This window comes from Montipora capricornis, chromosome 1, assembly GCF_036669925.1.
Source record: "Montipora capricornis isolate CH-2021 chromosome 1, ASM3666992v2, whole genome shotgun sequence".
NCBI lineage: Eukaryota > Metazoa > Cnidaria > Anthozoa > Scleractinia > Acroporidae > Montipora > Montipora capricornis.
Genome location: NC_090883.1, coordinates 13,647,002 through 13,672,962, shown reverse-complemented (window position 1 = coordinate 13,672,962; position 25,961 = coordinate 13,647,002). Strand labels below are relative to the sequence as shown.

General features: G+C 38.8%; 1 protein-coding gene across 1 annotated transcript in view; it reads right to left on the bottom strand.

Moving 5' to 3' along the window:
* Nucleotides 1–25,961, bottom strand: part of LOC138058239 (ATP-dependent RNA helicase DHX8-like) — a 166,650-nt gene that overhangs the window by 13,357 nt on the left and 127,332 nt on the right. The window contains exons 12-17 of the mRNA XM_068904148.1: nucleotides 18,364–18,466; nucleotides 17,769–17,853; nucleotides 4,267–4,364; nucleotides 2,864–3,011; nucleotides 1,894–2,081; nucleotides 563–1,178 (exon numbers count right to left, since the gene is read on the bottom strand). Coding sequence (XP_068760249.1) covers nucleotides 563–1,178; nucleotides 1,894–2,081; nucleotides 2,864–3,011; nucleotides 4,267–4,364; nucleotides 17,769–17,853; nucleotides 18,364–18,466 — 1,238 coding nt within the window. The remainder of the gene's footprint in view (nucleotides 1–562; nucleotides 1,179–1,893; nucleotides 2,082–2,863; nucleotides 3,012–4,266; nucleotides 4,365–17,768; nucleotides 17,854–18,363; nucleotides 18,467–25,961) is intronic.

Genomic DNA, 25,961 nt, shown 5'->3' with positions numbered 1-25,961 from the left:
TTTGTCGCCATTAAACTTTGGTATCAGCAACCTTGTTAAGCCCTTGAAAGGATCCTCATCATTTAGAACTGGGTGTCTCTCTTGGGCAACTTGTTCTCCATGATTCAAGACAGTTGAAACTTTCGCAGTTAACACTTGACAAAACCATGCTTCTGTTTTTGACCAGAAACCCATTCGCTTTCCTTTTCTAATTCTGGAATTATCCAGTCTGCATGTGCAGTAGAGGGCTCATTCAGAACATGTCTGGAAGGCAATAGTTCTTTGCGAATGTCTTTCTATTGACACCCGATTTCTGGGATTGAAAGTTCCAGATGCAAAATCATATTATTTATCTGTTGATCTACTTGAGCTGGCACTGATTTATGTTCTGGTACTGTGGGATGAATTTGTCAAAAGTAAAGAAAAGGACAAATAAAAGGTTACGGGGACAGCAAGTTAAAGTGGAGCCTGTAGTCACTAGAGCAATTAGGGTTGTACACCATATTTTTCAGCACTTATTTTTGCAGTGCTATGTTCGTTGAATTCGGGGGTTTTCTGGTACAAAAAACAATATTCAAGTTACCTGTTAAAAATACTAGGACATCGCCTGGTGGTTCTGTCAAATGGATTTGCATTACAGTGATGAGAGAAGCATCCAAGTAATCTGTCTCTGCCTCTTTTGTATACAAAATCTCAACAGGATATGTTCTTCCAGGTATTGTAAATATTGGAGCCTCAAAAAAATATGTTGAGAACTTCACTGCATCTAACGTTGCTGAGGTCACAATCAACTTCAAATCAGGGCGCTTTTTCACAGTTTTCTTCATTAATCCAAAAAGAACATCTGTGCTTATTGTGCGTTCATGAGCCTCATCAAGTATAACAATTGCATATTGATTAAGATCAGGGTCAAGAAGACATTCTCTCAACAGCATTCCATCTGTCATGTATTTAATCTTGGTTTCCGTACTAGTACAGTCCTCAAACCGAATGGTGTAGCCAACCTCCTGCCCAAGTCGACATCCATATTCTTCTGATACTCTCTTAGCAACAGACATTGCAGCTACTCGACGGGGCTGGGTGCACGCAAGTTTACCAATAGAAAGGAAGCCTTCTTCTGCTAAGTACTGTGTTATCTGTGTCGTCTTTCCACTCCCTGTTTCTCCGATAACAATCAACACTTGATTTTCATGGACAGCCTGACAGAGAATAAATAAAACTAAAACTGCAAGAAATGAAGAAGGAACAGATCAATTTGCACAACAGATTAGGCTGTTACTTGCACTATTTTGTTAATGGCTTGTGGCCAGGAGTCACAGATATTCTCATTAATAACACGAGTCTAACAGCATATGAAAACATAGACAAAACATCACATGCATGAGCTTTAAGCCTGATAACGAGGTCTGGCTGGTTTTTCTTGTATGCTTATATCTTCCCCTCAAATTTCGAACCCTTGTTCAGACTCCTCAGGGACACGTTCTTTGTGGAATGTTTTTGAAAATACTGCTGCTTGTTTTTTGAACATTATTCAAGCAAGTGCAGTCCTCAGGATTGTCACTGATGACAACTAACAATTTAACACAGTGGAGCAGAAGACAGCCTAAGAGTAAAACATAACTAGAGCAAAGGACCTCACAGTGTAAGCATGACTGAAAAGGGACTTCACCGTAGCTTAAGGGAAAAAACAGTCTGTCTCATCAACAAACTGCACATGCCCGAAAAACTTTACTTTAATCAAGTTTTTAAACACTGGTTTGATGACAACATGGAAAAGGATGATGCATCATTCTTCTCTCACGGTAGGAAACTAAAATTAATAAATCTACATGTTAAGAAATCACTCAGACGTTTTCCTTCATATCACACCGGGCGAGATCCTAGTATGGAAAAAACGGTTTCAAGGAATCTTACCTTTAAAAGTTCTTGTCGTAGTTTATATATGGGTAATCCTTGCCTTTGCTCCAGGATAGTTAAGTTTGTTTTCTTTCCATAGGAAGCTTTGTTTCCTCCAAAGGTAGCTCGTTTCCACTCTGGCATGTCATCATTTGCCAATCCAACACCTCGCATGTCTTGAGCAAAGACTGCTTTGTTACCACCCACTGCATAAAAAGTGAGAAAAACTAAGCACTAAATAACAAGAATCGGTAAATCCTAAGGGAAAATTGATTACTAGAGTACCCAGAATTTATCACACTGGTAAGTGCTTTCACATTTTCTATATCCTTGATAATAGTTGTTATTCCAGTAATGCATTTTTCTCTTCTTCTTTTGTGTTTTTTCTTTCCCCATTTTTCCTTCCTGGTACTTATTGCCAACCAGTCAGCTGAGCGAAGATGAAATTTCCAAAGGCGTCTTGGATACCGGCATTGTGTCCTTTTGACCAATGAGGCCAAGATTCATTGGAATGCGTTCGGAGTTGAAAATAAAAGCCTTAAGATATCTGCTGCATCAATTTCTTTCTTTTGTTTAGTTTTACGGAGAACAATTACCGCGGGTTGGCTGGAGGCATACGCCATGAAAGTTCAAAGTGTGAGGTGAAACAAGGAAAAAAAGCTGCCAGAAGACCAGATGGTGAGATTATCTTGACAAATTAAAAAAAAGTTGGTTGCAAATGGCTCAGGATCGGCAATGGCGGTGCCCCTTGCAAGGAAGGCATCCAACAACAGACTTTTTAAGGCTGAAGAGGTTAGGTATTTCGGATTTCCCCAAAAATATATTGTGGACATTGTATTATGGATCCAAGGGGTCAAATACATAAAAATAAAATCAATCAATTGTAAATGTATCTTGTCAAATTTTGATGAGCATAGGTAAATTAAAAAACTATCTACAGTAAACGCAGATGGAAAAGCCAAAAATTTGTAAACTTCGTGATTCTTACCATCCGGAACTGGATCAATCCAGAGCTTGCTGAGGTCTTTGGGTATACTGTCTGCTTGTGCTTCCCTTTGAGCCTGCTTGAGTTCTCTCCTCTCCTTTGCTAACGCACTTTGTGTCATGGCAGCTCTTTGCAAGGAGCCATCAGGATTCTAGTACATGTATAAAAGATAGAGTGGTAAAGGAAACTACAGGCTTTCAAGTGCTTTATGGTTCCAAAAAGAAAGGAACAGAAAACAAAAAAAAAAAAAAAAATTGAACAAACTCCCATTACGTTCCTCTGCATACAAGATCAATAACAAGGGCAATCTAAAATCCCTTTCAGTTCAACAACATTTGACCACATCAACATGCTCGAGTCACATTCATTGACAATTATTATTAAAATATAAGCATATATGTAAATAAATTTCTTAATTATTGTCACTGTTCTGCTTTATAATAAGTTAGAATTTGCCATTAGTTGGTGTATTAAAGTTGCTTTTTTCAGCTGCCCTAAAAAACTTTGTAGCATTATCTGTGAAGGAAATGATTGAAATGTTTCGCAATTGTCTTCAAATTTGAAGATAATTTTTCGTCTCTTTTTTGCTACCAAACGTGGACAGGAAGACTGGGTGCATATTTGAAAGTTAATTTGCATTCTGAGGTGCTACAAACAAATGTTTAATTGTGACATGAAAGTTTCCAATACAAAGAAAGCTTCAACTATAGGAATATATGGGCATTTTGTCCAACCTCATGTAAAGGACTTTTGGATAGGTCAGGAAAAAAATAGCACTTTATAGGAACATAGGTCTCGCTAGACACCCTGCTTTTTCGGAATATTACTGAAAATAGTTTAGACCAGACTGAAATGCCAGAAAGACCTGCACTAGCAAAGAGGACTTCTAAGTAGTCTGCTTCGAGACTGCTTGCAGTTTATTACTTAGTTCTTATTAACCGAGCAGGAGGTCTGTATGGGAGAATCTTGACCGAGGTCGCCAGTACAGACCGACCTAGCTCGGTTAATAAGATGTTTATTATATGGCCAAACAAGAACAATTTAATTCGTTTAATGTAACTGGTTTGTACTAACTGACATTTTGCTTGCGAACAGCGATGAGCTGAACTTAATTCTGTCAAAGTTTGCTCGTCATCCTCTATTTTGTCATCATGCTGTTTGGCACTTCCATAAATAATATTGGTATAGAAGAAAATACTCAATATTTTTGCATGCTAGTTTGCATCTTTTCACCGCAAAACATTACCCGTCTAGATGCCGGTCTAGATGGGAAAATCTAGACCTCGGTCAATATTGATTTGAGCCAATCAAATTCGTGAATTTTGTAGTTCCCAGTCCTCGTGAGACAGATCCATATAATAAACATCCATAATGAAATGAAGGCAAGCAAAGTTTACAGTGGCTACCTTAACAATCTTCACAGGACTCATGGCCACACTCAGTTTAGTTTGCCCTCGTAAAAAGGCAGGCTCTTCATCCACAAGTTCAATTTCAATGTCCTCATCTGTTCAGTGACAGAGAAAGCAAATCATTCGTTATGCCTTGATACCACTGCAATAATATACATATAACTGACAGGTCTATCTTAAATTTCTCTTGCTGAACTTGCTCAGATAAATTACTGAAGTTGCATCTTTCACCAAAAAGGACCCAAAAGGATGTTTGGGATTGTTTCCCTACAATGTACATAAACAGGGCGTATCTAATCGATGGAAATTGATCATCGAAAAGCTAATTGATTAATCGATAAAACTCGATGGTACTCAATATTTTTTGATTGATTAGTCAATTTAATTGATTGAAATCGATAATCACAAATTTCTGTCAAATCCAGCCCATGAAATGGAAAATAAGAAACATAAGCCACATTTTTAATCCAATGTTACTTCTTTCTCCACTGGTTGATACTTTTTTGTTTTTTTTTTCTCCAGGATCCAGGAACACCGACATAAGCAGCTGTAATATTAGCTGAGGCAACACTTCAGCCCAGGTTCCCTTTGGCGCTAAAACGGCTTAAACAATGATTGAATATACACGACATCTAACAAAGTGAAGGGAAATGTTTTGTGCATTTGTATTCAGTTGCTTTTGAGAATCCCAGTAATAATATCAGGAATCACTAAATAAACTGAAAGTGACAGAAAGCTAAAGAAACCAAGTTGACAAACTGTCGCCTGTTCCGAAATTTTGGAAGGGAATAGACGAGTTCACACTCTTGAGTGCATCATGGGTAATCAGGGCAAGATGGAGAGAATTTCAAAGGTTTCTGTGGAAGTTGAAAGCGATGAAAAGTATTCATGATATGCAATTTCGTTATTGTTATTTTTGAAAACAGAAGATATGCGTTCAAAGGTGTGGCAGAATAAAGTTGGAGAGAATGGCTATTGTAGAAATTATTTTATTAAACAAAGTTTCTGCCATACATTTGTGTGATTCCAAAAGTACAAAATTACACAGAATGTATGGAGACCAAAAAAAAGCAATATTTAGGAATTCCAAGGAATAGATATCAACTCCAGTTCATTTCAGTTGTGAACCTGAACATGTTTGTTTGGTTTACGAAGGCAAAAGTCTAGAAAAGCAGAGTCATGGACAGTTTATTTTGCTTTGAATTTCCATATGGCTTAATGGCGGCAGGACATCTCACACACTCTGTACCATAAACGCTGCTAAGAGTAGATATGGATAAAATTGAAGAGTTTAGGGATCTTTTAAACAAGGAACTAGCACCAATAAATACAAAGTTAGAAGAGTTTATTACAAACTTTGAGGAACTTAAGAGTCATACTCTGTAAGATTTCAGTAATATTAAAAGGTCGCGACTGAATTTTTGCATGTAGTCTTGCTTTGGGGTCCTAACTACGAAATGGATGTTTCAATCACAGGACTTCTTGTCATCCTCCCTTCTAGCTTACCATAATCTTTAACCACAGTCCATTCATACCGCCTTTAAGAGCAATCTTCCTACTCACGATCTGTGTCAAATACGTCTTTGAAATAAAAAGTTTTGTCATGTTCGAGTGAAAAGTTGTAGCGTACTTCCAGGATACCTTTGAGACACATAAATATACTGTAAATCGAAAGGCCGATATCTCCCATGTTATGTCGATTAACAGTTAACTATTTAACCTGGATGTACATGTAGAGCAGTTATAGGAGATTTACCAGGAGAAATAAAAAAATGGGCAACTTCTAGCACGAGAGAAAAAAAATAAACAAGTGTGACCATTGTGCAAAGGAAAATATGTAAAGTTTAACATGATAATAGTGTCCAAATGTTAGCATATTTCGCTTCGAAACAGCCATTTACTGACTTTACTACTTTATTGGTACTTTCAATATCCTTCGAATGATTTATCAAAGAGGTTCTGCTTTCACTAATGTAAATAAAGAAACCATTGAAACAAATCTTATTTAGAAGGGAAACGATCGAACCGCTCTCCTGTAAAAATTTCATATCTCAAATACGCCTGTTACGTGCTATCTTTAAGCTGGCGAAACTATATCCGTATTGAGGTAGCAAAGGAGCGAAATACGTTTCGAGGTCATGTACAGTTGAATATCTAAATTCGAATTCAATGTACCGTACGATGTCAATAATCTCGGCCTAAAGTAAACAAACACACTCAATTAGGTACACTTACAGTATTTCTTTGTCGCGTATTGATTGAACGCTGTTCATGAATCTATTACTACATTATTTGAGTAAGCTCAAGTCTTCACTCATCTTCTGCACATCGATAATTGTTCTGAAGCACAATAGGTTGTAAAAAGACGCGTCCCACCGGCGCTACTAATTATCAACCAGCACTTGAAACGAACAACCAGAGGATTACATCATTTTACAATTGGGGGAGAAGGGAGTGGAGGGGAGGGGGGTCGAGTGGTGTAATTTTACACAATTGACAGGAGGAGGGAAATAAAACGAGCCAAAGAAGAATAACATTTCCTGCCCCTAGCTTGCTGCTGTTGGCATCTTGGAATAAATGCTGAAAAAGCTTTCCTGAACTCTCGGTCAAAAAACAACTTTTTATCAGAAAATACATGACGGTCCCCAAAGATGACATGATCCGTCTTTTATTAGTGTATTGTCGTTTCCCTTGGGAGCCCTATCTAATTGATAGTGTGCGATGATGAAACCTGCATGTGCTCTGAACAAAAATTTGAAACCGCACTCTAGCGTTATAAGGGTGTTGTAAGAAAATATAGTTTCTTGACCTTTACTGTGACAATGAAACACTGTATTAAAGAAACGTTTATACAGTGGAAACCTATGTACCGCATAGCCCGTTCAGAGGGATGATCATGTGAATTCTTATAGCACACCAGGGATCAGAAGACTGTCGTTGCAACCTCTCGCATAGCATAATCCTACTGGAAGTATGGACAGTTGGCGATAAACTAAACAAGGTATGTGACACAATTGAAATGGTCAGCTGGCAGTTAGCGTGTCAAAACAAGAACAAGCTTGGACATGTTTCTCCAATATCTCCACATATGGTGCTTTTCGGAATGGCAGTTGCTGTGATTTTGAACTCATCTCTGGTTCAAAGTGGCAAAAAATGTCTCGTAAAACAGGTACTGTAAGCTTACACAACCTTCCTATAGCATCAAGATCACAAAGATTGTAGTCGTCAATGGTGACTGGATGAATGGGTTGCGTTTGGTTTATCACTTCATTTCACATGCTTGCCATGGCATCTTCAACTTCAGCTGCCACAAAATCATCTTCAACTACAACCACTGTTTGATTCTTAGATGTTGTGTGGCGGGACAAAAAGCCTTGAATCTGGTTGGCAGTCAATAGCTCTTCAGCCGTAAACTGTCGCTGCCCATCGCTGCCCCTGGCCACTCTCATTTGTCGAGCTACTGTCACGCGGTCAAGTTTTCTCCCCGTCGTCTCACCGATTGTGAACTTTTCCTCGAGAAAACGACTCTGTTTCTTGCTGAAAGGTTTGGAAGTTTTTGTTGATCTCAACGCTCAGCCCTTATCCAGTACATTGTGTGGCGATGGCAACGAAGACTTTGCCGCTGCTGTTTCCGTAGTTGGAGTGAGGGCACTGTTTTCACCTCGGAGCTTTCTGCAGTACAGGACCTTCACTGTATCAATAAGGGACTCTCTCTCAGCCTGAAACACACATTGCCCGTAAAGCGTGTGGTTAACCATTGAGCCAAAGCATTGATAGGTTTTGATATAACCTTCGTTTGGGCAGGCAAACAATTTTTCCCTTCCGTTTTCAACTTCAGCACCTGATCTCTCGTTTTCGTCATCGTTATCGCTTCCGTGATCCTCTGTGAGGCTAGTGCTTTTTCCACTCTTGCAGGATGACTGACATTTCTCAGTTGCCTTTCGTGGCTTCACTGGACGGAATCTACCATCGGAAAACAGCACATCTGTTACAACTGTGATAGAACCATCAATACCTTAAACGTAAAGAAAAGAGCCGTCAAAATTGGCTTTATCCCATTGGCTTATTGGTGGGATGTTAGTTTGATATAGCCTGTATGCACCGTTTAAGGTTACTTTCCAATCGCCATGATAGAACAAAAGGTAACTTGCATTGTGTACATGGAGGGAGCTGGCCTAAGGTTTAGTGTCTTTTCATGTATACCAATCTCACGCTCTAGTCCATATAATTAAAAGTTACGATTTTTTTCTTCGAATTTAGACCATAGGAGTAGTTTTCCTTCACCAACTTGGTATGCCCTCCAGACTTTTACCCCCTCACAGGTGAACTTAAAATTGTTCACTTTACTGATGCCTGGTCCCTTAACGTTAAGTTTGTTGCATACTGGATCAGCCAGCAAAGCAATTCTAGCGCCAGAAATTTCTCCATGTGAGAGCAGTGCCTCCTGGAACTGCTCAGTGGTAACTACGTCATGACCTTCGTTTACGTAAGAGCGCACATGATTCTTCATTGTGGTAGCAAACCGGTCACATGCACCTTTGCCTCCTTGTGGGTCAGAAAAGTCTATGCGTCGAATGGAAATCCCAGTTCGCTTGCTGATGTTCTTACAAGCGAGAACAGTATTGGCAGAATGATAACATCCAGCGTTATCTTGACGGAAAAATGCATCTGGGTTCTCCCTCTTTAATGTTGTGAGAACATGTTCCATGAGTGTCGTCACGTAGGCACTGTCTTGGGCACAACATTTAACTTTGTGTCTCAATCTCACCACTTCTCTTTCTTAAAGCGACTGTAATATGCCAGGAAATGCCTCTTTTTTCCAAACCATTCGCCCTGTGACTCACGGTACTCACGGTACAGCCAATTACATTTCCAAGTCTTGGATGAGCAAGATGGTTCTTTCACTCAGGCAGTCGATTACATCGCTACGTGCTTTATCCTGGTTCACAACTTGCAGTTGATGAGCTTTCCAGCTCTCGATAGCTGTTACAGCTTCTTGGAACACGTGAAGGGCATCATCTTTTTCGTTTTCCGACTCAAAGGGACTATTTAAAATTGCCGGCTGGATACCAGATAGCACAGATTTCAGTTCTTCGCATCGCTCACAGAAAGGACCATGGGTGTGGTTGCAATTGCCTCGGAAACTTGAACCTGTGAGATCATTTTGGGCATATTCACTGCAGTGGTCTGGAACACGTGAGCTGGTGACGTTGACCTGATTGCAGAAAAACAAAAAATTGCTATTTAAAAAAGCCCTCAGAGCCTGGACGTGTTAGTTTAAGGCTATTGGTTCAACTCTTGCTCTGAGAACTGCTATTTTTTTCCAGAGTAGATACGTTATTAACGTAGTTATTCCGTTATAAGGCGCACTCGGTTATAAGATGCACCCCAAACTTAGCAATTTAATCAAGCTAACTTCTCAAACTGAAATTTACATGAAAATACTCGGTTATAAGACGCACCAAACAGTTGAGAGTTACCAAAAGAATGTGATGAATTTGAGAACAATTATCCTTACACGATTGGCATGCGAACTCTTTTTGTTAACGTAACCAAGAGTGAAAAAAAAGTCACGTTTTAATGATATACGTAAAAACAAAAGCTAAAATCTCACACCTGAAATGATAAACATAAAACACATGCACGTTTATTTGAACCTTCTGACTTAATAAATGGTCAGAGTTCAGACTTTGTACTTCAAGTGAAAGCAAATGGCAAAAAACTCCCTTCGAAATTCATATTCAAAGGTGTTTGACAGCTGAATATCAACACGCCACCAAGGATGCAAATTTCAGTGTTCAGGCTGGATGAACGAAGAAGGTATGTTTTATCTTTACACTGTTTGTTCAGAGAAGAAACTTCATGCGAACGACAAACACCATTCTCGGAATTCAAAACAAGGTTCGAATGATTGTATTGTTGTCATGGATATCATGTTACTGAGCACGTGCTGTTAAGGACGTATGCAAATTTCCATTTGTTTGCTTTTTCTGGAAGTCGTTTAGTGTTGCAAAGGTCTCTAAAAGCATTATTCTTTTTCGATAGACAACCAGTGTCCCTTTCTTGTGTTGTTTAAACTAAAAGTTCTTCTCAAATTGTGAACTTAAGATTTTGTTGCGCAAAAATACTTGGCTATAAGACGCACCCCAATTTTAGTACTAACTTGCCACCAAAAGACAGATTTTTCTTGAAAAAACCGTGCACCTTATAACCGAATAACTACGGTAGCTATCTTGACAAGATCTAACCCATAGAGTCGCTTCACCTTCTTGATATTGCAAATACTGGTCGATAATTCTCTCATTAACTGACACCCTAATGACGTTTGGGGTGTGAATTACCTCTCCAAAAGATAACTTCAAGAACTGCTCGCCAAAATGGCAGGTCCTTTACAATGTAGGGACTAGTTATGAAGTTAACAAAATTATCCAACTGATTGATGTCAACTCTAGTGCGTACTCCAGCTTTTTGTACCACAGGAACTCCACGTCCACACGTCAATTAAACAGAACATATATTTCGTTAAACCTGGCAGAAATTTACGGATTTCTTCATAGGTGGTCAGGTCTGCTATGATGGAAAGGACTTGTCTTTTGATATTTCTGCTGGATGCATTGTCGTATGTCTCCGCAAGAGCTTTGATATACTTCTCATTACTTCCGTTCGAAGCTTTCTTCTCATCAAAATCGAGTTTGGGGAGGTTAAAGACTTCGCACATCTTGTCTGAGGTTCTCAGTGCGTCCCACAAGTCCGCGGCATGACTCGCCGACAACGTTTTGTGAACAGCCACTACACCACCACAACTTCATGAGTTTCACCAATATATCGTGTCCTGGTAAGCTCTGAAGCGGATGATAAATCCATATCTACTTCACTGATTGCCGATAGGCCACAGCTCCCAAAGAAATCATTGAGTTTCATTTTTCTGTAGCTTTTGACAAGTGACCTCAATGCATCTGCCATCAAACTTTCTCGATTTAATGCAGCACTGCTTTGCAGAGTTAAATTAATGTCTGTTTTCTCAAGGGACATAATCTGCAAATAACCAACAAGTGAAGATGTAGTATGTTGTGTACGCATGCGATGGTTGGCCAATTTTAATGACGGGCGGTATCTTACTGATGGTTAGGACCTCTCCCCATGCTTAACTTGAATTGTTTTCCATGTACAAGCAACAAACAACCGTGAAAAAGCTGGAAATGACGTTATCAATATCCTCACTAGTGAGGGTACGGATCCTGCATGTAGTTTCGTAAGAATTTCATAAGTGGTGTATTTCGTTGTAAAACAACCGTGTCTAGCTATATAATCATATCATTTAGACAGTGTAAAAATATGTAATTGTGCAAAATGATACAAATCTGAAATCTGAATTTAGTATGCAGCCGGGGAAGATAAAGTATAGAAAGTGGCTTACTGTGCTTTGTTGGTTCTTATTTAATGGCTCTTCTAACCAGGAACTTTTTGCCAAGGCCTTTTCATCCATTTCTTGTTGGAAAGGAGACGTGTTGTCAGCGAAAACACAAGGCTTCTACGGGTCATTCTCTTCATGTCCCGATTCTTTCTCTTCTCTGAATACGTCTTTTTTCTCATTTCCTTTGACACCGTGTTCTTCTACCTCACCGTCAGACACTCGTTGGTTGTCGATATCTTCTTCTTGTTTGGCAACTCCTGCCATGCTGCTAATTTTTGGTCTACACATAGGGCATATTGCTAGAAGAGTATTGATTTTGGCACTCAATTCTATTTAGTGTCATCATTTTACTACGAGCCCATATTCCAACATTCGTCTGTATGCCGTTACTCGTTTCTATTGCAATACACATCTCTATTTCTGTTAAAGTATCAATTCCAATAAGCGGCCATATACTAATGGAATATAAACGCACTTATTCTATCAAGTGTCATCATTCCAACAGCAAGTTCTCCTGTCTCAGAGGTGCATCCGTTCAAATTGGTGCCCGTATTAGCGCCCTTGTGCATTAATTTACCCAACCTGATGAATCAACTTCAAAACAGAGGAATTACGCCAGCCAACAGAAATAACTTTTCTGGTTTCGGAAAAAAGGGTTTTCGCCTGAAACAAATTAACTCCACGATTTCCTTTAGGTGGTTGTGCTGTGTAGCCACTAAATTCTCTGTGAATGGAACAGCGAGTCTTTCCGCATGTCCAACGTATCCCGTAGCTTTCCCAATGTCGAGGGCAGATAGACAGTAATGTACTCAAGCTCCGCAGTCAACTTAAATAGACCTGTGGAAAAAATGTCAACACCGGGCTAAAAAATGACGCAAAATTATCAGAATTTCAATCACAAAAACGTTGATAATAATTTATAAAATGTATTCTGTCTAATCTATATAAAATCCCGTCCTTGCCCTAAATGTGGAGTTATTTAAACCCACGTGCCAGGCAAGAGAGTCCAATATAACGTGTGCGTGCAAGCAGTAAAATATAGCACTCCATACAAGCCGTTGTTGCTGTAGTAATAAATAACTAGTAAGATACAGATAGGAAAAGAAAACGGTTGAAGAGGAAGTTGGAAGACAAAGGACGAAACCACCCTTTGTGTTGAACGGTTGTTAATGATCCTGGGAAGGGGGGCGGGGGGTACTCCCTTGTATGGGCTATATAGGTATGTGCGGCCCCAAAGGGTAGGGGTTTTCAGCCGTTTTGGTTATAAATCGGGTATCGACTTTGGCCAATTTTCCGACATTTTGGTTATAAATGGTATCGATTTTTGCACTCTAATCTTGAATTTGTTTTTTATTTAGAAGCTACTTCTTTATCATGTAACCTACCTAATAAAAGCAAATAAACATTGCCTTTAACATTGGTCTGAACTAGGGAAATAATTATAAGGCAGGTCTGCACCAGGGTATTGATTTAAGGGTCAGGTCATAAATTGGGTATCAAATTTTTGGTCAGGTCATAAATAGGGAACGGAAAATCACAGATTTTGGTTGCAAATAGGGTATGGGTTTTGGGAAGCAGGCCCGAAACCCCTACCCAATTTTTCTGGGAAAAGCTGCACAAAAGAGAGAATGCAGTGAGGCTAATTAACTGGGCAGTGAACAGGCTACATCCATCGGACACGAATTTCACTATCTTTTTCATTGTACATTCACCAGGAATTAACTTAAAAAGGAAACTCTGTGGATTTGTCAATAAGACCGAAATAATAACTCTGGAATAAACTTGAGCAAAATTACTAGCAGAACTTACCTCAACTTGTATGTTATCAACTGTTCCTGCCTCGATCTGCAAACAAAATTTCTTCCCCACGAAAAATGACGGGGTTGTTTTGTTTCAGTCGTGGGAAAATGCCACCTTTATGTAATTGAATTAGCATTGCGCACTGGAAGTCGAGAATGTTAACTTTGCGCTGATTGCGAGTGATTTTTCCGTGTTCATCATCTGCGGAAGGAAAAACATTTATCCGAATAGAGCGCGAATGAAAAACCGCACAGACCTAAATCTTGATGAGGTTGTTTATATATCAATCATCTATGATATCCCAGATTCGTGACTTAATTTATTGAATGGTTGCGCACTGGTCACACGTTTTTAATTTTTTTTCTCCCGTGATAAAGATAAAAAAAAAATCATTTTATTTCAGAGAAGTATTCGACATACAATATGAACACAAAGATAGCCCTTACAGGCGGTTTTAATGGCTTTTGGTAAAAGATTATGGTGAGCTGGACGGAAGGATGACAAGAAGTCCTTTGATCCGCCATATTGGCTTCAATTTGCAGCCGACCAAAACTGGCCATGTTTAGAACTCCTAAAGTAAAATTTATCAGAACTTTAAAATATCCATTTCGTAGTAAGGACACCAAAGAAAGACTACATGCAAAATTTCAGCCAAATCGGTGAGGTACCGAGGTCCGGATAAGTACGATGAAGTGTTGAATCAACTGCAGTCAACACATGACAAGCTGCAGCATCAGGGATGAACTCTAAAAGTTTTAAAGAACGAACTGAGTGACACCAAGAAATCTGACGGGGAAGCAATGCAGCAGATCGCAATATAATCAAAGAGACTGTCTGAAGACAACAGGTATTATACACGTAGGCAACAGCTACTCTTTCGTCAGATGCCATTGTACATTCTGTCCGGAAAGCAATTGGAGTGCGGAGGAAGATATTTCAATGAGTCAGCCCCTGCCATCTAACAAACGTCACTCTCTGCGAAAATTGGTTTCAAATTTACTTCCACAGATGTCAGAGACAGGCTTTACTTGAATAGAAGGAAATTAGCAGCAGAATCTCCAGAAACTTCCAGTTCTGTCACGTTTGTTTCATTTGCCAATCTTGCAAAATTTCAAGAGAATCATCAACATCTTTAGCAAATTGTGTATTTATAAGGAAATGAGTTCTGGCAGTACGATGCTATGTTGCGTAAGTTGTGAACATGGAATTCTCTCAACGGAAAAGTAAGTTTTGCCTTTTAAGTATACATACGGCCCTTTTTATTTGCTTTACCTTGTGTAATTTGTGGTTTTGAAATTTTCCTCCTTATTTTCAGAATTACCATTTCATGGTTTCTATTTCAGAGCTTATCAAAGAAAAAGGGCATGGGTAAATTCGTTATCTGTGTCTGCGCTTTTAGAGTCTAGAGACCTTTTCAAAGATGTTATGGTAAGCCCGGATACTAAAATTCACAGGAATGTCCATTTGAGAATGGCATTGAATCAAAATATTATAAGATTAAGCAAATGGTACGCAAAAACATACATTGGCAAACAGTCCATATGTTATGTAGCTACTGATCTATGGCATGTTAAAAGCTTACTCTCTTCAAGATTTACATGTAAAACAAAACTAAAGCACTTCTTGTTGTTAAACCAGCACTAATTGTTTACTTAGAATTTAAAGATTTTAGTAATCTTTGCTACTATTTTCATTTTCTTATTTCTTCATTATTTCCCTAAACTACAGTGCACAGTAAAAAATTCAACTCAATATGGCTAGGGGCTGACTCAAAAACCTACTGGTTTATCTAGTTCCTAGGCTCAAACATTAAAATTGTAATTATGATTAGTCCATTTATTTACTTGTTTGTTTCCAACTTTGAACCTTTGAAATTCCTACCATGTTGCCCTGATTACTCATGATGCACTCAAGAGCGTGAACTGGTCTATTTCAAGCTCTTGTGGGGAGTCAAGACTCCCATGACCGCTTGTTCTCGTTAGATTTAAAGAAAAAGCAAAAACTGCAAAAACGAATATACAAATGGGGGATTTGAGGAATCATAATTGCTAATGGCTAAACGACTGAATTGAAGCACATCAAGTCAAAGTATATTTTCATTTAAAGCTTTTAAGATTAAGCATTTTTTCAACAAGAACATTGATTTTCATCAAGAAGAATCTATTGTAAGAACAATTCAGTCTTAAACAAAGTGTTAACGAATTAATGCTAAATGTTAAAGAGATGATAAATTTGGATTGCTTTTTATTAGTTAAAGCCTGTCAAAAAGTGAATTGAGGTTAATTCTAATGATAAAACTAAACACTCAATAAAAGTGAATCAATGCGATTACAAAAATCGATCAAAATCGATAATCACAAGGATGCAGGCATTAAATTTCTATCGATTTCTGATATTAGTTGATTGATTACTATCGATTATGATTGATTATGTTCGATTTCTATCGAGTATCGAAACTATCAATTAGATACGCCCTACAAAAATACATAATATAAATTTAGCCAACCCTAAAAGTGGAGCTCCTGTTTCTAAGCCCAGAAAGCAATACAGTGTATATGGAAATACTCGCTTTTGCATAGAGTATATCATTAATCGTCAAGTGTATACAGTTTACAGTGATCAAACACCTCTGAGCTGACAGCTGTAAACAAACAAACCTTGCAAACAATAACCAACAATTTTAATTAACAACTAAAACTGAAATTACATACATAGTAAACAGTTTCCGTTTGACTGGTAATCTTTACACCCTCTCTCTTCAGTTTAGAACAACAGCAAAAATAACTAATTAAAAAGTCCAGCTAAAGCGCAGTATTTTCCTAACTAGACTACAATTTCACAGTGAAACAAAGCAGCTCACATCCATTCCACACAATAAACCTATCAACCGAAAGGTATTAATTTAGTGTGGACAGTCGCCACAGTAATGATGAATTCAGTTCAAAATACGAGCAACCGATAGCCAGCCACAAAACCGTGTGACAAACAAGACAAACGATTGTCGTAACTTGATTGCTGTTGGAGATTTTGCCGAAAATTGCAGGTTCGAACTCATCAAACCACTTTTCTTAGTCTTATCAGGCAAAAAAGAACCTAAACTGTCCAAAACATTGCTTACAAGTGCATTCCTTGCAGATAAATGTACCGCAATTCAATATAAATTTATATGGATGTCGAGAGTTTGGTTATGACAAAATATACAATGATGACAGGAAAACTCATCAATAATGTCTGCTGTATGTGGTGTGTGATTGTTGAAATATGCCAGAATCTCTGTCAACATGGAATTGCAAACGTTTTCAGGCATTCTTCCCTTTCCCTTTTTTTTTTTTTTTTCGTGAGTTATACATTAAGAAGGAAAACATTACCTGAAAGCTAACCGCTCTATTTCTCTCAGCTTTACGATGTTGTTCATTGAAATTTTCTCTTTCTCCTTCCTCTGCTTCTCTCAAGGTATTCTTTCCTCAAATTTCGTCACGTCTTCTCTCATGCTCTTTCTGCTCGTCACTAATATGATTTCTCACCAGAAAAACGCGGGTGGGCAAAATGCAACGCTGCAACGTGATTTCCCGCCAAGGAAAATTTCCTAAACACACCTATCCTCAGTGGCTGTGCGGCCTCCCCACCTCCACCCCGACAGTCTGTGCGGGTCGATGGGTGTACACTGACTTAATAACCAAAATTTCTCGTAAGGATAGATTTTCAAAATAATCTTACCCATGGTCCTAGGCTGTAATCGGTAATCCGAACAATGTGGCACACTGAATAGCAGTTTGGTTCAGTTTACCCTGAAGCTAACCTTCTTATAATTTTTGGTCTGGGCCACCAGGCCTTGAAGGGCAAAGTTAATTCATTCTCAGAACATCGAACAGCCTACACAAACTTTCTGCATGGCTTGGAAAGGCTTCTTCTTAACACCTACAACAGCTTTTTCCAATGCCTTAGACAGGCAAGGGAAAAATGCTAACACCGCAAGCTCTTCTTAAATAGCTCCAATGGCAGGTATTCAACAGCTAACTAATGGCTTAAATCATTTAACAGAAAACCATTTCAGCAACTTGCATGTGAGAGGGCACATAAGACAAGAAAAAAAAATCATTTTCTCCATCATAAAGGCAGCATACTAAATAGAAGAATGAGGATGTACTGCATTGATAGAAAGGACAAGGATGATGTAAATCATTAAAATTAAAATTAAGGGTCATGTGTGAACCTTTCCCAAATCTTTTGCAGAACATTTTAATCTAAATCTTCTTAAATGTACAGGCTGTGATCTTAAACTAACCTGAGTCATCATCTTTAGGAAGAACACCTGTCTCTTCATCAAAATCGGGGTAGTCAGCCTTGTCCAACACACCTGCTGAAATAAGCTGTACAAACATTTTCTTTAAAAAGTAAAGAAATCACTTCAATCACTCAATTAAAGACATTTCCAGAAGCAGAACCTTAAAGGGGCTAGGTCACGCAATTTTAGGCAATTTCAGCACTGTTCGAATGGTCATGGAATTAACTAAAATATCACAATAACTGTTCAAAACTATAGAAAAACTCTAACAAACACAGGGAAGCCACGAAGGGACATGGATGGACAAAACTGGAGAGGATTGAAATGGATTGAATTTGGGTAAATTTGAAAAACATCGGCCCACCTTTTTTCAAATTTATATCAGTCTACATCAAAATGTCATTTACAAAGCTGGAAAATCATTCTCAGTTGTTACATGGCCGTGATTTTGCAAATGAAAGACTCTTGCTCTGCCAATTTGACGTTTAGAGCTCATAATTAACAAAATTAAACAAAATTACCTAAAATAGCGTGACCTAGCCCCTTTAATCAAGGAAGCACAATACTATATCAATCAAGACATAAATGAATTAACCTGTTTTATTTCCCACTTTTCTGGTGAAGTTATCCTTTGAACTTTCTTCTTTGTACTTGGTTCATCGTCTTCAAAAACAGGTACAACTGGGATGCCCATTGGTCTTGTAAAATCATGTTAGATCATAACAAAAAATGAAGGAGATATATTTACCAAAAAGTCATTGCAGTCTTTTTTGTTTTGTTTTTAAATGCCTATTCTGATTGGCTGAATGCACTCACGTGAATCAGGCATGAAACCACATTTCATCTATTCATGGTATGCATCTGACGTCACGGCAGCCACGATAGAAGGCAAAAACAATAACCTGTCTCTCCGCTGGGAACTAATGGGAACTGGGAACTTTGAAAATTTATTGTCTTGTATTGCCATCCAACATTGCCACGATGCCACAGAGGTGCAAACCAAGAATTTGGGTAATCTTGTGTTACATGAAATTCAGTTATGGTGGACAGTGATTTTTGGGCAAATTGGTCACAAGTAAAACAAAAATGAAAGTGAATTAACCAAGATTTGCAAGCTGAAGTTTCAAGTATTTAAATTGTTCATCAGAGAAGATTGACATGGAGTGAAACATTGGTTTTGATGCATCTGAATAGACATACAGTAGAGGAACGTAATCATTTGTCACTTTAGAAAATGGCATGCACAAGTTTTGCCTGGGTTTGCACAGTAAGTGCAGGAAAACCTGAGGCAGGCTGTGTCTTTTGTCTTTTTAGGATAAAAATATCACTGAAAATGTAAACAAACAAGCTTGCCGTTTGTCTAAAACATATCACTTCGCTTTTCCTTATTGTAAACACATCAAGTTGTGTTGCTGCAAAGGTTGCTAATTTTTGGTTGTTGTTGTCCTAACTTTACATGTCAAAAAGGTGTTTCACTAACGAAAAATGAAGTAATTGATTGTTCCACTGTAAAAAAAAAAAAAATTATTTATTAATTAATTAATTATTAATAATAATAATTTATTAATTTCTAGTGCGCATCTTTACATAACTATGATCAGTTGCACAATGTTAAAGTGTCTATCTGGCCTCCAGGGTTTTCATGGTTTTGGCATCGCCATACAGTGTAGATACATATTACACAAATACTATTTCGATTTCGCCAAAATGTCCAGCAACTGAACAACAATTGATGTTGGGAGCGGGTCAAGCTGACATGATTTTTTAGGTACCTTGTCAGTGAGCATGCGCACGTGATCTTGCATCAGGGACTTGAAGCTGGTAAACCGTCCATCAGCACATGCACTATGCTTATCTGCATGAGGAGGCGATTGAGACTGCACTGACAGGTCAACTAGAGACTTATTTATCCTCTCAATCTTCTGGACAAAGAAGTTGCCAAAATCATTCACAAGCTGGTCAGGGTCGCCCAGAGGGAAAGAAACGTCCTTAGCATCACACAGCAAGGTCTTAGTAGATTACAATAGCTTCCTCTGGTTAGAGCTCTTTTCTTGAATGTGACTGGTGTAATATTCACAATGGGCTTGATTCATGATGAATGTTGCATGGTTTTTCTTCGCCTTAAAAACACTAAGGTCATGCACAGATTTAGACTTGCGGCATATCCTCTCCGCCTTTCATCTAGCCCGTATGGCAGCCTTCATCTGACTGTCAAACCAGGGAACATGCTTCCTGTTGCGACAGTCTTAATTTTCAGAGAAGCGTGTTTGTCAAGAATGGCCTAGAGAGTGGAGTTGGAGCAGCTGGCCATTTCATCCATGTCAATAGCCTTCAGCTGTCTGTAATTGATCTCCTTCACAGCACCTGGCGGTTTTACAGAGTTCAAGGGACAAGGTACTGCAGCATGGTCAGTTGTGAACCGGTCAATGACTGGTGCACTCTTGATGACGTCATCATGTTGCCTGGTGATGACCAAATCCAAGGTATGGCCGCCCTCATGTGTTTAACCCTTCACATGCTGCTTTAAACCCATAGATAAAAGTAAATCCAGAAACACCAAGTGTTGGGATCATTTGTATCATTTACATGAATGTTCAAGTCCCCAGTCGCAATTAACGGCTGAGGCACTAATATGATGGATTCCAGATAAGTAGCAAACTCGTCCATAAATGTAATAATAATAATAATAATTATAATAATAATGATAACTTTATTATTTCTATAGCGCAAAATTCATTAATATATGATCTAACCAGCTTTACAAGTTGGTAAAGTGAAGGCTAACTAATGATACTGTTATTTACAATTGATATAAAACTTGTATAATTGATAAAAAAAAAACTGAGTGTTGCTAACTAACAATAGAAAGTGAACAAAAATTGATTATATAAGTATGTAGTAATAATAGTCGAACAAATAAGGAAAAAGGTAAAAAAGTTAAATCTAAAATATCTAAATATATGCTTTCCTAAAAAGATGCGTCTTTAATTGTTTCTTGAATGAAGTAATGTTATCAAAGCCCTAAGAGTGGGCGGTAATGCATTCCATAAGAGTGGAGCAGCAACCGCGAAGGCTCTGTCTCCAGTCGTCTTGGCTGATTTAATTTCGGGCCTTGCTAGAGTGTTGTTGCCAACGGACCTAAGACTATACCTAGATTAAAAGATAAAAGACTAGTAATATATATAGGTGCAGTACCATGCACAGCCTTAAAAGTAAATAAAATAACTTTATTCTAAAATTATTCTAAATTTTACAGGCAGCCAATGGAGGTCTACCATGACTGCAAGTAGCATGGCTTGTTTGTGAGAAGTCTCGCGGCTGCGTTTTGTACGCGCTGTAGTTTATTTGTGTGGATAGCCGGTATACCATATAGAACTGAGTTGCAGTAATCTAGGCGGCTAAAGACTAATGCTTGAACTAACGTCTTAGCAACTTCAAATGATAGAAATTTACGTCTAAGTCTTATATTGTAAATATAGTATAACGCTGACTGACATGTCTTTTTAATATGTGTTTGAAATTGAAACTTCGAGCCAAGCCAGACACCAAGATTTCTAGCTTCGCTTACAGACGACACGACAGTTCTGGCAACTAAGAAACTATCGGTTCGTACTTTAGAGAGCTGTTGGTGAGTCCCTATTAGCATGAACTCAGTCTTTTCTTTGTTAAGCTTCAGCTTATCAACAACCATCCACACTCTCATGGCCCTGATGCACTGCTCCATGGCAAACCTGGCCTCTGTCTCACTGACCGCACTGTCTGGTTTGAACGAGAGGTATAATTGGGTTTCATGAGCGTATGCATGGGCCCTGGGGTAGATGAGACTTTATTACTTCAAAGAGCTTGCTAGCATAAACAGAAAGCAGAAGAGGACCAAGACACTATCCCTGTGGCACACCAAAGACAGATGACATCTTTCTGACAGTTTCCCGTCGACAACGACGCGTTGGGTCTGACCAGACAAATAAGAGTCAAACCATTTGAGAGCATCAGCGGTGACGCCAAATGAGGTCTGAGACGGCGAAGAAGGATATTATGGTCCACCGTCTCAAATGCGGCACTTAAGTCCAGGAGAACTAGCAAAGACACATGTTGGCTATTCATATTTAGTAGAATGTCGTTAACAACTTCCACCAGTGCCGTCTCTGTACTATGTGCACTTCTGTATGCCGATGGTAATTCTGGAAACAGTCCATTCTGTTAGGTGGGCATAAATCTGGTTGAAAACCGCTCTCTCAGTGATCCTTGAAACAAATTGCAGATTGCTAACTGGTCGTAGGTTTTTGTGACCAGAGTCCTTCGCACCTTTTTTCAGTAAAGGGCTCACAACAGCTTCCTTCCATTCATCCGGGAAGCACCCCGTGGACAGGGATGCGTTCACCATTCTAGTTCTAACCGGCAGCAACACGTCAAGAGAGTCATAGATCAGACAAGTGGGCATCGGATCCAGGACACAAGACTTCTTCGCAGAATTGTTAATCAAGTCACTAATATTGCACTCACTCAGGTTGTTAAAAGAGTTCAGCGTTCTGTTCGTAAAAACCGATATCATTTGCCAGCCAGTCTTGTTTATGTGCTCAGGAAAGCGCAAATGTTTGCGCTCGCCGTGCAGCTTGTTTTAGGGCATTAAACAGCTTTTTCTGGTTAGAACTATTCTCTTCAACAAAGTGAGTAAAGAAATCTTGTCTGGCTTTGTTCATTAGGTTTGTGGCATAGTTCCATTTCTTTTTGTAATCTTCGACATCTGATGGAAGTCTCCTTCTCCTCCATTTGCGTTCAGCTTTTCTGCGGGCGCGCTTAGCTTGATCAACATCTTTATTGTACCATGAAACTACTGGTTGAGTCAGCCGAGTCCGAGTCCTTTGCAGCGCATGCCGATCGAGGAGTTCTGAGAGGATGGTGCTGTACTCCTTCGCATAGTCATTTAGGTCATCGGCATTAGTTGGTACCTCTCTTATTAGAGGGAGGTCTGCTGTATATCTTCTTTCAGTTGGTCAATGTCGACAGACTTGATTTTCCGATAGCTGATGGTGTTAACTAGGAGACCAGGCCTGGGTGGTGCGAGCCGACATCGAACAGCAGCGTGATCTGATATAAATTGGTCAACCACAGGTGTACTGGTGACCAGACTCTCGGACATGCGCGTGATGGTTAGATCGAGTAAGTGCCCATCCTAGTGTGTAGGTTGGTCGACGTGTTGCTCCTATCCCAAGGCTTCCAATGTCTCCAAGAACTTCCGTGCGTCAGAGACCTGAAGGTCATCGACATGGATATTAACGTCACCGGTAATAAGTAAGAGTTCCTTCCATAAATGCACAGTCTCTAGGTATTCAGGAAACTCTGATAGAAAGACACTAATTGAACTAGATGATCGTCTGAATAAGGTGGTCTGTACATGACTATAACCCGCAAATTATAAGAAGATGCCTTCACGAGACACTCTGAATACTCAAAGGATCCATGCTCGCCGACTCCAGAGTTAATCATAGAGGCTTCGTACGAGTCAGGGTAGAGTAGCCCAGTACCACTGCAATGGCGATCTGATCTTTCGTGAACAAGAACACTGTAACCATCAGGACATATTTCAGTCTTAACAGCAGAATCCTTTGGTGTAAGCCAGTGTTCTGTCAGGGCCATCAAGTCGACATTGTGATCACATATGTAATCATAGATTACAGTTGTTTTATTCCTGACCTAGTGAGCATTACAATTACAAACTACCATTTGTTTTTGCAGGTTAATCGTTCCAGCCACGTGACGTATTGTGATCAGTTTAGCGGTGTTACCCCAAGTGCTACGGTGTTTCAAAACACACCGTGAAGCAGCCACAGGAGAAATAATCGTGTTTATTATGTTTTTCATTGAAGTGATTGTTCCGGAGCTGCGGTTCCATTGTCTATGGATAGTAGAGTGTAAGACATTGTCCGCAAGTCCCACAGGACCCAAGTTAAATGTATTCAGAGTCACTGGATGCTGAGCAGAATACAGTGGGTGACAAATAATAGACAGCATAGCGCGGAAAGAACTCATACCTAGAGTCCCGTTCCACCTTCTTTGCGTCCTGATCGATTATGGTACATAAAGTTATGCGTGCCAGGTAGGATCAATTTGAGTATTGCCGCAGTGTCATTAGCATTGAGCCAAGTCTCAATCAAATTTCGCAGGTGCCGCCATCTTGAATAATTGTGACATTTTACGGTTGCCCTATAGGCCACTTCGAAAATACCATAAGACTCTTTGTTTGTCTGCTCAAATTTTGTTTTTGTTTTCTCTTGGGACCATTGTAAGTCCCAAGTGAAACTGGAAACAATGGTTATGCAAAATTTGAGGGGACAAACAAAGATTATTATGGTATTTTCCAAAGTGGCCTATTGTACTGACATAAAAAACGTTTGTCTAATAACAATAGAGCAACCGTAACACATCACAATTATTCAAGATGGCGGCACCCACAAAATTTGAAAACAAACATAGGCGATTCTAAAACTTACTTATTTTGGATACAAACGCTTTCCTTGAAAAGATTGTGTTGACTTTACTGTAACAGTTATTTCCTGTGATTTAAAGTTATTTTTTTGTTGAAGTGGAGGTTCCCTTTAAGGTAGCAGGAGATAAAAGTGAAAAATTAAGGAGACTGTAAATGCCATGTGCTACCTGTGAGCCATTCTTCACATTGAAAAACAAAGCTCAACTGTCAAGACTGTTGAACATTCCAAGAATGACTATCACAAGCATTCTATGAAACTACAAAAGGACTGGATCATTGAGAATTTGAAGCAAAGTGGAAGAAAAAAAGACATTCTCAAACAGAGATAGAAACGATTCACTTTGTCAGGTTAAGGTATCAGTATACCCCAAGATTGATAATTTTGCCAAATTTTAGTTTTTGATATTCCCAGGTACATCTCACTGAGTTCTTTTCATTGCAAAACGTTCTGTGAAAAAAGATTTCTTCTAGACAAAGTTAAAAAGGAAAAACGATTATATGAATAAGTTATCTCTAATTAGAAGCTGGGACTTTATTTCTCAAAACTACAATTTCATCGAATGAGGCGCACGTTTCCAGTTTGTTTACAGCGAGTTTTTAATCCTTTTTTCCTGAAAACTTAAAGTTTAACAGCATATAGAAAACAAACCACACAATTAATCAAAATTCCAGACACGGCTTTTTAGATCAAGGTAGGAAGAAAACAAAGCAATGTTGCTCGCTTTCTCTGGTTAAATTCTGCCCCGCAACGAAGTCAATTTGTGAAACTACATACTTAAAAGAAAATGATGGCTATTTTAGGAAAAGTTTTTATTTCTTAACTTAAATCAACTAATAATCGGAAAATCTACAATTCCTAAGCTTTCAGAAAATATATACTATATTGGGGTTTTTATGAAACGTGTGACTGTGAAGCCGCAACAATGCAAGGTTGTCATTTGCGGTATACTGATAGCTTAAAGTGAACAGACAACTCAACTTACAGAACATTACATTGAAGCTTAAAGAGTGCAAAGCACATTACCTTTTAGCAAGTTAAATGTGGAAAGGGTTGTGCACTCAGAAGCATACAAATGAAGGTCAGTGAAAAGGAAAGTGGTGGTTTGCAAAAGCGTAAGGAGCGAAAAAGCCAGATAGTAGATGAGTACTGGAGAGAAGTCATATTTTCCAAAAAGAGTCATACTATGCTCGGTGCAAACAACTGTGTTCATATTTGGTGAAAAGACAATGAAAAATACAATCTACAGCTCATCTGTCCTTGCGCTGAACACAAGATAAGGGTGTATGTATTTGTCACGACAATGTTGGAACTTTGCTGTGGAAGGCAACATTAACTCCGCTAAGTACATTGACATCCTACAATCCAAGATCCCTGTTCACGGATGGTAATGTTCCCATTCAAAGAGCTCATGCTGTGGAAAATTACAAAGATGAAAACGAAGTAACCTTCCAGAAGCGGCCAACATAGTCTCCAGATTTGAATATAATAGAACATATCTGGCTCTAGATCAGGAGACATGGCAAATATTGTGACCAAGAATAACCTAACAGGTGGAAAAACATAAAGAAACGCCTCCATATTGAAACTGAAGAATAGTTATGTCCCTTGACTGTACATATAACTAAAATAGGAAAAGCAGGGAGACAACTAGCAGACTATTTCAACAAATTTCTAGATACAGAAAGAAATAACAAACAATGGGTTG